The 13,406-nt window shown below is 33.4% G+C and overlaps 1 protein-coding gene across 4 annotated transcripts in view; it reads left to right on the top strand.

Moving 5' to 3' along the window:
* Positions 1 to 7,109: 7,109 nt before the first annotated feature.
* LOC140827154 (uncharacterized) overlaps positions 7,110 to 13,406 on the top strand; it is a 32,507-nt gene continuing 26,210 nt past the window's right edge. For 3 of the 4 annotated variants that reach the window (XM_073189768.1, XM_073189773.1, XM_073189783.1), the window contains exons 1-12: positions 7,110 to 7,368; positions 7,583 to 7,756; positions 7,926 to 8,021; positions 9,195 to 9,264; positions 9,548 to 9,690; positions 9,797 to 9,937; positions 11,097 to 11,254; positions 12,280 to 12,448; positions 12,548 to 12,646; positions 12,833 to 12,910; positions 13,000 to 13,059; positions 13,137 to 13,294. In XM_073189768.1, the coding sequence (XP_073045869.1) occupies positions 7,231 to 7,368; positions 7,583 to 7,756; positions 7,926 to 8,021; positions 9,195 to 9,264; positions 9,548 to 9,690; positions 9,797 to 9,937; positions 11,097 to 11,254; positions 12,280 to 12,448; positions 12,548 to 12,646; positions 12,833 to 12,910; positions 13,000 to 13,059; positions 13,137 to 13,294 (1,484 nt within the window). In that variant the 5' untranslated portion in view covers positions 7,110 to 7,230. Of the gene's footprint in view, positions 7,369 to 7,582; positions 7,757 to 7,925; positions 8,022 to 9,194; positions 9,265 to 9,547; positions 9,708 to 9,796; positions 9,938 to 11,096; positions 11,255 to 12,279; positions 12,449 to 12,547; positions 12,647 to 12,832; positions 12,911 to 12,999; positions 13,060 to 13,136; positions 13,295 to 13,406 lie in introns of those variants that run through there. The other variant, XM_073189789.1, reaches the window with a different exon arrangement.

The following is a 13,406-nucleotide window of genomic DNA, read 5'->3' on the forward strand; positions in this document are numbered from 1 at the left end:
AGACAATAAATTTGTGTTTATATTTGTATATTTCTATGGGTTCCTTTTTTAATGCATTACAATTATGTAGATATAAACTAAACTAAAGCAGTTGTAGGTTTTTTGGTAAAATAATGTAGGAAACATTATATACTTTGAGTTTTTTAAAGCAATTATAAGTTTGATTTATTTGTGTAAGAAAATTCAGAGATGCTAAATATAGGGAGCAGAAAAGTTAGTATTATAGATACCAAAAATCATAGGGAATTAATTCATGTATATGAATTATTTTTGAGTGTAAACTGATATATTAGATGTATGAATATATATATATATCTGAAAATGTTCAAAAGCATACTCTTTAATTTGGTAAAAGTTGTGTATGTATGTTACAATGTATAAAGGTTTTATTTAAACTTGTTTAAAAATTAACAAAATTAACCAGTTTGAATGCAGTTAAGTAATAGAAATGAACGGGAAATTAGCAGTTAAATAAGCGGAGTAATGTCTTTTTTTTTGTTTTGTTTTGGTTTTTTTAGGGGAAAGGTGACTAATAGCGATTAAGTGTTTTTTATTTTTTGATAGTTTTATGTGTTAAAAATCAGAATCTAGAAATTTTTTTGACTAAGAAGTAATTTATTTTACTTTATTTATTTTAGACATTCCATCAATGGTGTTATTGTGAAGGTATGATTAAAGCATATGCGATATATTTTTATTTAGTTATTGGGTAAGGGAAAAAATTATATATTTCATATATGTTTGAAGTAGTTACTATTTTTAAAATTTTAGTAATGGGCATGGTTATACATATAGGCTATTTTATTTTTTATTTAAATGTTCTTTTTTGTAGGAAAATTAATGTTATTGTTTGAATAATGGTGTTTCTAGAAAATAAGGTATAAAATACGTTAAAAGTATAAATATTACAAACAAAATATATTGCTAAGCCTGGGTGTAGTTAGGTTGTAGGTGTTTAAACATGACATATATGATTCAGCATATTAACAGAAATTAAGGAGTGAATATTATATATACATATGTGGTAATATAAGTTTTTTAAATCTTAAAAAAAATTATAGGGGTTTAGCAATAAATAGATTTTACTTATATATTCGATTTTTAAAAATTGAATTTGACATTTATATTTCTTAAAATCAAATTTTTTTAAGTTGTTTAGATAATGAAGTGTGGGAAAAATTATGTAGAGACGTAAATATTTTTTTATGTATTTATAAATCAAAATTAGCACATTCTTAATTTTGTTAATATTTGCATTTTTGATAAAGCTAAGAAACAAGCTATAGGTTGGATGAATTTTGCTATCAAAGTATTAATAAAGTCTAAATATATTATTAGCTTGATAATTTAAATATATTCTATCCAATGTTTTTAGACGTCACATACCTAAAAAGCAAAAAAAAAAAAAAAAAAAAAAAACTTAGTCATGTTCCTATCATTACAGGAGCACTTCATTCCTCGTTTCTGCTTGTGGGGTTGTACCTGAAGAAAACAAATTTCATAATAAGGTGAATTAAATTCTAGTATATAAAACTGATACTAAACTGTAAAAATTTAACGTATTATAAAAAAACAGCAAGAATATCTAATCATACCATTTTAGCTTATTAAAACTAAACAATTTATGAAAATGTTTGAATTTTATTAAATTTAATTTTCCTAAAAAAAATGGGAGACTATAGTTCGTAGGTAATCGTAAACAATAATACATCTGCATAAGCTATATCATATATTGGTTTTTACTGATCATATCCATAAATCAAAGGTTATATATATGATTTATTAACTAAGATTAGAAACCATCTAAATACCTTAGCCATTAGCTAGTTCACTGATAATATGTTAAGTCAGATACATCTTGAAATGATTGAGAATAGGTATATTAGGTAAAAGAAAAGTATGCCAATAACATGAGATACAACTATTTATATACTGCAACAGGGGAAAGGCGAGTAAGTGTAAAAACTATAAAATAAAGGAAACTCCTTTACATGTAGATTCTGTAGAATATATTTTATAATTGTTAGTAGGTCGATGCAAATGTTTTTGAATTCAACGATTTCTAGACTACAAGATAGTTGTTCTAGTATTTATTTAATATACATACTGGTTTGCCGGATGATGTTGTTATCTAGTTTTGTTTCAATGTCGGCAGCATAGTCTAATAGGAGAGAAAGCTTTGATTCCATGTTAAGTGCTCTTCGTAAAATGATGACCCATACTGGGTTTGAGTAAAAAAAATTTATTAGCTCTTCGACTTATTTCTGAAATATAGAGTTGTAGTAACATTAAGTGCAGCCGATACAATCACAGTACGGGTTGTTTTCCATTGGAGTTGATATAGAAACAGTATGTTTATATATTGAAAGAAAATTGTTCAAATGTTACGGTAAGTGATTGTAAAGTAGTGGACGGTAGATAAGCTTATATATATTATATGGAGAAGGGTGAGTCATAGATGGATTATGACACATGGTATGATTATTTTTGGCCACCTCAACACAAGTAATTTAGATGGTTTAAATTGTTGACAAGTGCAAGGACATAATTGATTGTTTTATAATATAAGGGTTAGTCATTATATTATTGATTATTGAATATATTTGCACCATGTGCTGTGTTTTTAAAAAGCTAGATATAGTTTTTTATTTTAAGTGTTAATACAGTGAGTTTTAGTGTTAAAAATAAGGAAAAATAACGTGTATTTAAATTGTGATGAAATTGTAAATAAAAAGATATTGAATGTAAGAATTTTGATGCTAAATTATAAAATATGTCTACTAATAGATAGTCTATAATATTTTTTTTCAAGGAGGTGTATTGGTGAATATGATAGAGTGAATCAGTCATTCTAATCTTGTAAGCAGTTATATACATGAATGTGGATTTGAAAAAAGTAGTAACAGATTTAGAGTTAATAAAAAACTATTTGTTTGACATTTGATAGTATATCCTAAGTATTTTGGCTATATTTTTTCAACCCAACATATTGTGCTAAATCTGAAATGTTAAATATGTAAACTGCATGAAAGAAAATGAAATGACAGTATATACCATACATATTGAGCATCAGCAGCTGTTATTTAAGTCATCATTGTTAGCGTCATGGATATCTTCATCTATGGATTGGCGTGGTGAGGTGTACTGCAGCGGATGTTGGGGTGACCAGGGTGGTGGTGGAGGGAAGGGTGCATCTGCTGAAGTATTATGTGGAAAGCATTGTGCAAGGACTGATGTAAAGTTAACCATATAAGTCATGAATGTGGTTGTTAATTGTTTGTGCTCTGCTAGCTCTTCACGGTGTGCTATGATGTCTTGTTCTATTTTTTGCTATTCGATCTCCTAGAGGTACTATGCTCAATGCCGGTAGTCATGGTTCTTGACGGTCTTTAGCACGTTGATAGTATGTTGCTTTTTCTTGGCGCCTTATGTTTTCTGCTAGTCCATACAACTGTCTAACACGATATACAATGATAGGTGCTTTAGCTTTTAAAACTTGTTCGTCTGGACCCCATGTTACACCGACATGCTGGCGTAGTTCAGTGATAATATGCGGGCAAGGGAGACTAGTAGTGATTAGACTTGTACTCATACGCAATATTGAACCATGAATGATTTTGCCTAAGTCCACTGATTTCCCAGTTGTGATAGCATGGACCAAAGTGACTTTGTCTTTTGTAATTTCTGTTTGGTGCATTGAAGGAAGTATTCTTGCAAGAATGAACGAAGCCCAACTATTTGGGTCACTAAGCATTTCATATTTTTTTAATGTGACTGGGATTCCTTGATTGTTCGCCATTCTGCTCCATCTACACATAAGTCCTTGAGCATCATAGTATAATCTATATTTCCAGCTATGCATTCAGTATATTCATCAGTGTCTAGGATTGGTAGATCGTAAACCATGTTTATGGTGGTTGAATCAAATGCTATCATCTTGCCTCGAAGTAAAACTTGATGATTTTCGTGCTTCACACGTAAATTTGCGTAAAACTAACGAACGATTGAAATTACAGCGTCTGCTGGTGATTTGGCCAATTCTACCCATCATCGTTTTACAATCTCTTCCACTAAACAATAGTTGGGGATGGACATGTCTATTCCACTTTCTTGAATAATTGGTTGAGTTAGTGTGCTTTCATAAATTTTTTGAGCTTCCGTATTCCAGAATTTGTGTTTATCATACCAATGAGATGAGGATAAAGCATTCCCCTTGGATTTCTTTTTGGGAGGCATAATTCTTAGTAAACAATTTCAAGGAACAACAACACTCAGATATATAAATTTAAAAGATATAATATCGCATAAACTTGTAAATATTTTATATAAAATTTTAAAGAAAATCGGTTTACCTTAGAAAATGTTACTGGAAGGAGACGCCCAATAATCTGAAGTTTTGCGTATGGGAATTTTGAAGGAAGTGGTGAGCGGGCGATGGTTGGCTCCTTGGAGGGATTTTGCTCAGGTGTAGGGTTAGTGGAGATATGGGGCTTTAATGGCGGCTGCTAAAGGGGAGAAGAGAAGGATATATGGAAGATGGAAAATTATTGTGCGAATGAGGGGGAAAACGTCTTTTCGTGTGTTTTTTTTCAGGGAAAATGGTGTGCGCTGCTGCAAATTTTTAATGCGTTAGTGCGGGAGTGGCTCTGTAAAAGTATGGGGATAGGGAATGTGCATATGCGCAGCTTGATGGTGCTGATGCTCTAATGTTTCTGTGCGTGACATTTGGGAAAAAACGGCGCTGGTTCGTGGATATAATGCGCATAGGCGTGCCTACTTCTGTATTTTGTGGGATTTGGCGAAGTGCTGTTGCACGAATATAATGCATAACAGCCATCGCCTTTGGTTTTTTTTTTGGAGAATATGCGTGCGCGTGCGAGAGGTTATCCTACAGGTGCGTGCAATTTTCTGCCATTTTTTTGTCTACTGTGTGCGTAGGTGCACTCTTTCGTCGCGACATGGCACGGTGGATACTGAGAAATGAAATTGCCAGAAATTTTTTTCCATATAATGTTAACAAATGTAACGTGTTGGGTGCAATAATTGTCCCTGCTTAGTAGAGCGATCGAACCGTGGTGCTTGAGCTGCTGTGTGGTTTAAAAGATTTGAGTTGCACCATTACTACTAGCTATAGATTTTGGTAAAGAGGCAAACGCTCGGTCCTAAAATTGGTATCAGAGCCAAGGTCACGGGTTCGATTCCCATTGATTGCAAGGAGTGCAATTATTGGGAGGGAGATTGTTGGGTGTAATAATTGTTCCTGCTTGGTAGAGCAATCGAACCATAGTGCTTGAGCTGCTGTGCGGTTTAAAAGATTTGAGTTGCACCATTACTACTAGCTATAGCTTTTGATAAAGAGGCAATCGCTCGGTCCTACATAACGTTTTGCAAGTTAATTCATGTATGTATATAGGTTTATGCACCTAGATCGTATGTACTTGTGGATTTAAAGCGTTTAATTGCACGATGGTTGCTATAAAAGGTTTATTTGAGTTTTTTTCACTCTTTTTTTTTTTAAATATTATCGAAACATATATTATGTTGCCCAATATTTGATCCATAATTTGTAGTTATAAGTATGCATTTTTCTCTGGTAAAATTGTTTTAGTAGAATGGATATTACTATTTTTTTTATTTTTGCTTAGTTTAGAAGAATAATATAACAGTAGTTAGCTGTAAATCGATAATAAAATGTTGATGTCGTATGAATAAGTAGGAAGGCGTTAGATATAATGTATCATAACATAAAATTATTTAAAAGAAATTTTACAAATGTCTTTTTTTATTATACATTATATTTAGTTTTACAGTTTTAAGAATACATTTCTATAGATATTTTTTATTACTCAAGGAAAAAAAGGTTTTTCCTTGCAATTCAACATATAGTAAGCATACTAAATTGAACATATAATTTTTCATTAGTTTATATTATCCATGTTTTCAAATTAATAATGCTATGTATTGATGCCATACAGAAGCCTCTATATTAGAGTAAAAGAAAATGTTTTAAATTACTGAAAATAAATAGGTTATTTTAGCAATTAAAGCATGGTTGTAAAAAAAACTAAAATGTAAAAGTAGATGTGTACATGTATATTTTAAAACGTAGAAGGTATTCTAAATAACAGTAAATATGTTAGTATTAAGACAAAATGTGAATGTATGGGTAACAAGTAGAACATAGCAACTATATTTACAAAAAACATAAGGACTAAAAAATATACTGGAATTTTCTATCTAAAAGAATATTAGAACATAACAACTCATATTACTGTTTCAAAAGAATATTATTTTTTATGATCAACACCTACATCATGTGAGATAACAAATTGAGTTTGACATATTTATTTAAGCTTTGAAATCTTTTGCTTTTCATAGATCAAGTACAAATTTTTTTATTGTCATGGTGTTGTAAAATCATGATTGTTTAATATATTAGCCTCATTTATTCATTACACACGCAATGCGTGTGCCTTGATGGAACGAAAAAACTTACTAAAACGATTACTATAGTTGGAAAGAAGAAGGGAAAAAAGAACATCACCGAACAAAATGGAAGGGGCCACACATCTAATCTATAACAAAAGAAAAACAAAGGCTTTCTGTTTGAACGAAAAAAAAAACAAAGGGACCTGTACAAAGAAACCGTGGAAACGACGACAAAATAAATCGTTCCGGGTTACCGAGTAACACTTCCCAACACGATTAATACAGATAAAAGAGGGAAAAAACACATGAAGAACAACATTATCAAAGAGAATGAAGGGGAACACTCACTTATTGACGTTTTCTGACTCTCGGGCAAGAAGAGCAAAAAGAAAACCAAATTTACAAGGAGGAATGAACACAAGCAGATGAAGAATTGAAAAAGCCCGAGCATCAAATGTAACAATCGGAGAAAAAGAAAAGCAAAAAAATACAGGTGGAAAAGAGGGAAAAAGTGGGCAGCACTGCTTAACCTCCTATTAGCAGCACAAATTTTTAATTGTTAGAGAAAGAAACATACGGCACGTGTTCTTGCTTTTGACCGGAAACTATACATAAACTGGTCAAAAGAATTTATTCAGGCTTTCATATAAGTAGATATCTATATATATATATATATATATATAATTAAACTATTGAGCTAAACCCTTTGCACTCCCCAGAAAATAATAGAGCCGGAGCCCCAACCCCCCGACGGTTCAGGGTTTAAATTTATTTTCCCTCTCTGCACGAGGCAAACCTCCAATGGCGACGACGGCGAATCCGAACGCCGGCGGCCAGCCTCTCAGCTCTACAAAAACCGTCGACGCTTCTCTATGGTGGGATCCATTCAGTTCCTTGCTCACTGAACTCGAAAGTTCCACACTCCCATCCCAGTCTCTGGTACGCTCTCGAAAGGATTAACAAATCTCTATATGTGAATTGTGTGCGATAATGTCTCAATCTTGAATTTTCATTTTTTGTGTGATTGTACGAATTTACTTCACAAATTTTGAAAAAACAAAAACAAGTATCCACGGCACCGTATGTTGGCGTGGACATAGAGTATGTTTGTCGAAAGTTTGGGAACTTGTGTTATTGAATGAATGCAAAACAGGCGAAGAAGTTGAAGGATAATCACGCATGGTTTCTGTGCTCCATTTCTCAATTCAAGCAGCCGAATCAGAAGTCCAGGGAAGCGCTTGATTCACATAGTGTCAAGATTGGCTCGCATGAGCTGAATATTAATCCTAAATTGAAAGACATTGCGTGCACAATTAGTACCGTCATGGTAAATTTTTTTATTCTTTATTAAGTGGGTTTTTCAGTTAATTGTTTCTGCGCGAGTTTATACCACATGAATGTCTGGTGCCGCTGATTAAAAATTTTCCAGGCACTGCTTGAGCAAATAGATTTTATCGTATCCTTAGAATGAGTTAGCTCGTGTTCTTGTTTGTCAGTGTTTAGATGAGGTGCAGTCATATATCGTCGTTACAAGATCAGCAGAGCACAATAATCTTGTCTTCGGTGATATGGATTATGACATTTTAAATCCAGTGAGTGCATTTCTTCCTCTTGAGTCACATCGTATTTCAATAATTGTTGTTTAATTTTGTGGATAATTTTGCAAATTGTCTGATTACTAATATAGGCTATTCATGGAATGTTTTTACTTTTTATACGGTAGTTTAATATACTTATGTATGCGAAATCTGCTTGGCTTCAGTTGGGTATCTTTACTTTGATATGCACCAGAGTTTGAAAAATGGTTCCATTGAATTCTTTCTTTTGTGCTACTTCATATATCCTTTCACTCTATACTACGACTCTTATGCGATAATAGTTGAATTTTATTTCCTAATTCAATTTTATGACACATGAGAACGGGATTTTAAAATATTATCTTCCCAGGACTTAAAAATCAAGAAAAAATGCGAGCCGAGCTGAGGAACATTATTTGTTTTAAACAACACGGGGAAGTCAAAACACCAATGTAAGATAGATTAAAAATTTGGACTCCAAGCTTCGAATTTGATTGATGGAACATGTATTTCAATCCAATGCTTAGAAAAACACAAATTTAATATCCAATGGAACTAGTGAAGGAGTCACACCACACACATGCGAAGAACAAACACTACAAGATTTTAACCTTGACAAGCTTTTTGCTCAAGAAGAACACACTCTCCAATATTATTCAAGGTATTGTCTTTTTATTTTTACAAATCTCTCCTAAAAGACATCTATATATGAACTCCTTCCTAAAGTTGCTCTATGGGCTTAAAGAAAGGCTTAATTAAGCCCATGCCACGTTGTAACCAAACAAATGCAAAAATACAAAGAAATAAACAAGAATGAGGCCTGCAGACTGACCAGATTGACTCCCAGTTAAAATACATTCTTGAATAAGGGCCAATAAATTAAAAGCCTTAAATTACTAAGCACAGTTTGTTTAAATTTCGAGCTTGTTTAAACTCTCGCGATTTGGTCTTTGATGACTTGATTTTTTCCAGATTCTAATTGTCAAGCATTGAAGCCTTTTTACAGTTATATGTGAATCACGGCGAGGATCATATCTCTATCTCCTAATCATTACCCTCTAGTAATAGATCAATCATCTTTTATTTCTGTAATTGTTTACAGATAGAAAATCACTCTCTCTGGTCTTCTAACCATAATTATGACTTTGAATGCTGCTTGTGTTTTAAGATTCTAATTTTTTATTGAAGGTTATACTTGAGTACTACACTGAGCGACAATGCTTGTTGAAGTGCATTAGGCAGATCTTTATGCGTGCTTGTAAGTATGGTTCTTCTTTTGATGCTTGTTTTTGGTCATGCCTTGAAGATGCCAGAAATGTTTCAAATAAATTATACATTCCACTGGTTTTTCTAGATTTGAATAAATTTTATTTAAAAAATCTATAAAGTATAAACAAAGCGATGAAAACGAGGCATGGACTCTAAAAACCATAAATTGTTTGCGGGATTTGGTGGAAGTTCTATGAATTATGTTTGTCTTGTGACTCTTGTCGATAGCTTGCTTATGTTCCCATCTAGTATTGCTAATAATTTTGGCGTAGTATATTCCGGATCTGAATCTGGAGAGTCTGCTGTCATGGAGGAGGCGCAAATGTTGATTTCTGATGAACTTGAAAGTATAATACTTTCTAACTTATTGGACCTTGTCTCTTTCAACCGCATCGAACATATGGTGAATTCACTGGTAACATTTAAATAATGGTACTAAAGGTTTAATAATTCATCTACCAATTTTATTTTGTTCTTTGTCAATATTTGAAATGTGAGCATTAAGTTAGTGAGTTTTGCAGGATGTGGACCTTTACACTTTCTGGGCTGAGGAGATGCTTATCGAGGACAACTTGATACTTGACATTCTTTTCCTTGCTTATAATGAGTCTTTTCGTGTTTGTGATGCTAAGTCATGGAAAAAGTTATGTGCGCTATATGAGGTGAATAATTATTACCTTTCTTACTCTTGGGTTCCTATTGCTCATCTATGGGGCTTGGGTCCGACCTGCATGTAATATTGAGTTCGGGAAAATGTTAAACTTTATGATAAAATATTATTTTCATTTTCAAATGAGGCAAGATCCATTGTTCATCTAAAAATGTTTACCAAAAAGAAAGTGTCAATTAATCATCCACAATGCCAAACAAAAATCAACAGATGTTCGGGACCCTTCCCGACGATACAGAATCAACTATGAGAAAGTGACTTTTGCCAAAATAGAAAGATCCGAGATCCCAAGTCTATTTAACCTCGAACTCTTATGGGACTTCTACCTGGCTTCTGTGGTCTCGTCTCACCTTTTGTATACCACACGAGAAACTCATGGTATCCCCGGAGGTGAGAAAATCTCAATTGTAATGACCAAATAAAAACAAGTACAATACAAAATGTTGTTATGAAATGAATAAAAACATGCAACCCATGTTCTTTTATAGGATTGTACATCTAACATTTTACTGGCTCCTACTTTAAGGACAACACGTGCCAGAGAGCCCTACAAATCTCTGAACTGTGGTGTCCCTGTTAAACTTTGATCCAGATATTGTCCTACAAGCTCAATAACAGTTTACAGTCTCATACGTTCCTCTGATCCACGCTCTAGCCAATAAAGAGAATAAAGACTTGATATGAATGTTGAATCAATGATGCAACAATGTCTGTGTAGGATTCAAGTCTATGAATAATAGTAAATAGTGTCTTAATTCACTTATTTTATAATCTCAGGTAATTAATCATTTCAATTCATGTGTACAAATTAATCAATTGCTAGTTAACTCTTTTATGTTGTCCGACAGTAACATACTTGATATTGCCGAATTTGGTCCAAGCTCCTGTTTACATTCACCATTTCTGCCACCAAAAACCCGTAGTCAGTCTATGGTTATTCCAGTAGCTTTAACGTCGACGGTTCACATCTCACAATCCTTTATTAATCCTTAACACTAAAATACAACACATCCACTGACCTATGCCATTGGCTTCTCCAAAATGCTAAAACTGCGATGCTCCAAATTTAAATTCTATGTATTTTGTTCATGCATAAAAATGAATTGTGTTGTTAAAGCATCTCTTTATTCCTATTTCTCTTGATGTTATAGGACATCGTGACTGGCTTTTGCAACTTTCAGAAACTAGCAATATCTCCTGAAGCCACCTGTGCTATTTATCATGCCAAAGTGCAGCTGCTACTAATTCTCATTGAGGCTTTGAACCTAGACAGTCTTCTTCACATGATCCATGATAATATTCCATACAGGTGTGGTAGAAGTGTTTCATTTTGCTTCTTATCATTAATGAATTCAACCAACGTGGGGACTCATTCTCTTTTCCCCGCTGCACTATTTCAGCGTCCTCCACCTCCCTTCCCCCTGCCTGTTGAAAAATAATTCACTGAAACTGAAATGATGGCATAGTTCAATCATTGCATGCTTGATATGTTGGTTTGTTATGAGTAGAATTAGACTTTCTATGTGGAATTGCCATTGGAATCTTAAGGTCAGATGAGGAGGCCGTACAGAGGTTGAGGGAGGTGGATCTGATCAAGTTTGTATGGACATATTTTTGAAAATTTCACTGATCATCAAGTGAGTGCCAGGAGAACTTGTGTGGAGCTAATCACTCTTCATTGTTTTGACCACGAGTTTCATTTTCAGATGCTTCTTTTGGTCCCTTCATCATTTTCTGCTTGACTTGTTCGCTCTTGAAGTTTGCACTTTGCTGATACACATTTTATTGACACTGTATCATGCAATTTTAATTGTTCAAATACAGTGTTTTTTCCCTTTAAATGTCACCAATCATCTGGTCAGTGTCTGGAGACATGTGGATCTACTTGTTCTTCACTGCATCTGTCCACGCTTTTCATTGCCAGATGTTTCCTTTGACCCATTCATCATTATTTTGCAAGTAGTTCGCTATTAAAACTAGTGTGCCCTTGGATGAGCAAACTGATTTAGTTTGTATCATATATGGTGCACTTTTTTTTTGAAACCTGTATGGTGCATTTGTAAAGGCTCATTTACATAAATACTTTTTATAGTTCTGGGTGGACAACTGTTTATGTATAAGTCGTTCACGACAACCTGCATGTAAGAAACCAGAAAATCCCAGACATGAATCTTTTATTTATTAGTTTTGTCCGTTAACTTGTGACTGATGTTGAAAGAACAAAAATTGTTCCTATCAGCATGAAGCTGTCAAGGATATATGTTTGTGTGGGTGCGGGTGTTACATACTATTTTCTCAAGAAAGATGACTTTATGCTTGCTATCTTTTGTTCAGGCAGGGTCACATTGCCTTTTCAGAGATGGATATTACGGACATGGACTCCATTATTTCTAGTTTTAATGCTATTGAGGTCAAAGAAGTGGGCCCTCTAATCCTTGCGTGGGCAGTGTTTACCTGTCTGATCTCGTCTCTTCCAAAAAAAGAGGAAACTAATATGCTGATGGTAAAACATCTGTCAGAATTGTTACACTTATTGCATATTTTTGTCTTTATTCCCTGCTAATTTTTTTTAGTTGTTTCTTTCTTAATAAATTCATATCAGGAGGTCAATCACATTGGTTATGTTCGTCAAGCTTTTGAGGTTTCATCTTTAGGTTATTTTCTTGAAATTCTTCAAAGTGACACATTGAAAGATCCTGAAGTGAGTATTATTTTCCTTTCTATAATTGTTTATGCGACTTTGCCCTTAGTTTTATCAGAAATAATGACATGTCAATGGGTCATGATTCATTTTATTATTTCTCATGTGCTACTACTTGAATTTGATGCATGTCTGATTGTGGGATTTATAACATAAATCCTATTTTACCATTTCTCTTGTTCTCAGGGTCCTTCAGCTGGCTATCGGAGTGTTATCAGAACATTCATATCAGCATTTATTGCATCTTATGAAATTAGTCTTCAGGTATCTCTTAAGCATAATATATAACTATTAAGTATTAACTAGTACATTTCAGTGTTTGCTCGTATGATGCGACATCTTTTATCTTTCAGTTCGAGGATAATAATTTCAAATCCATATTGGACATCTTATACAACATCTACCGTGGAGAGGTATTTAATTTTTTAATATTAAATATCATTATATTCCCTCAGTATATATTTTATACAAGTTAATTTATTTCATGTAGGAATTGCTTTGTATTCAATTTTGGGACAGGGATAGTTTCATTGATGCTCCTATCAGATGTCTTCTTTGCAATTTAGAGGGTGAATTTCCTTACAGAACTGTTGAACTTGTACGTTTGTTGTCGGCCCTTTGTGAAGGTGCTTGGCCATCTGAATGCGTGTAAGTGGAACTTGATGCTAAGCCAATTTATGGTGTATGATTAGGGATGCATGAACTTGATTTTATTGTGAATGATTGTTAGGAGTAATATTTCATTCTACTATCATCCCGT

The sequence above is a fragment of the Primulina eburnea genome, chromosome 1 (genome assembly GCF_022965805.1).
Source record: "Primulina eburnea isolate SZY01 chromosome 1, ASM2296580v1, whole genome shotgun sequence".
NCBI classification, from domain to species: domain Eukaryota; kingdom Viridiplantae; phylum Streptophyta; class Magnoliopsida; order Lamiales; family Gesneriaceae; genus Primulina; species Primulina eburnea.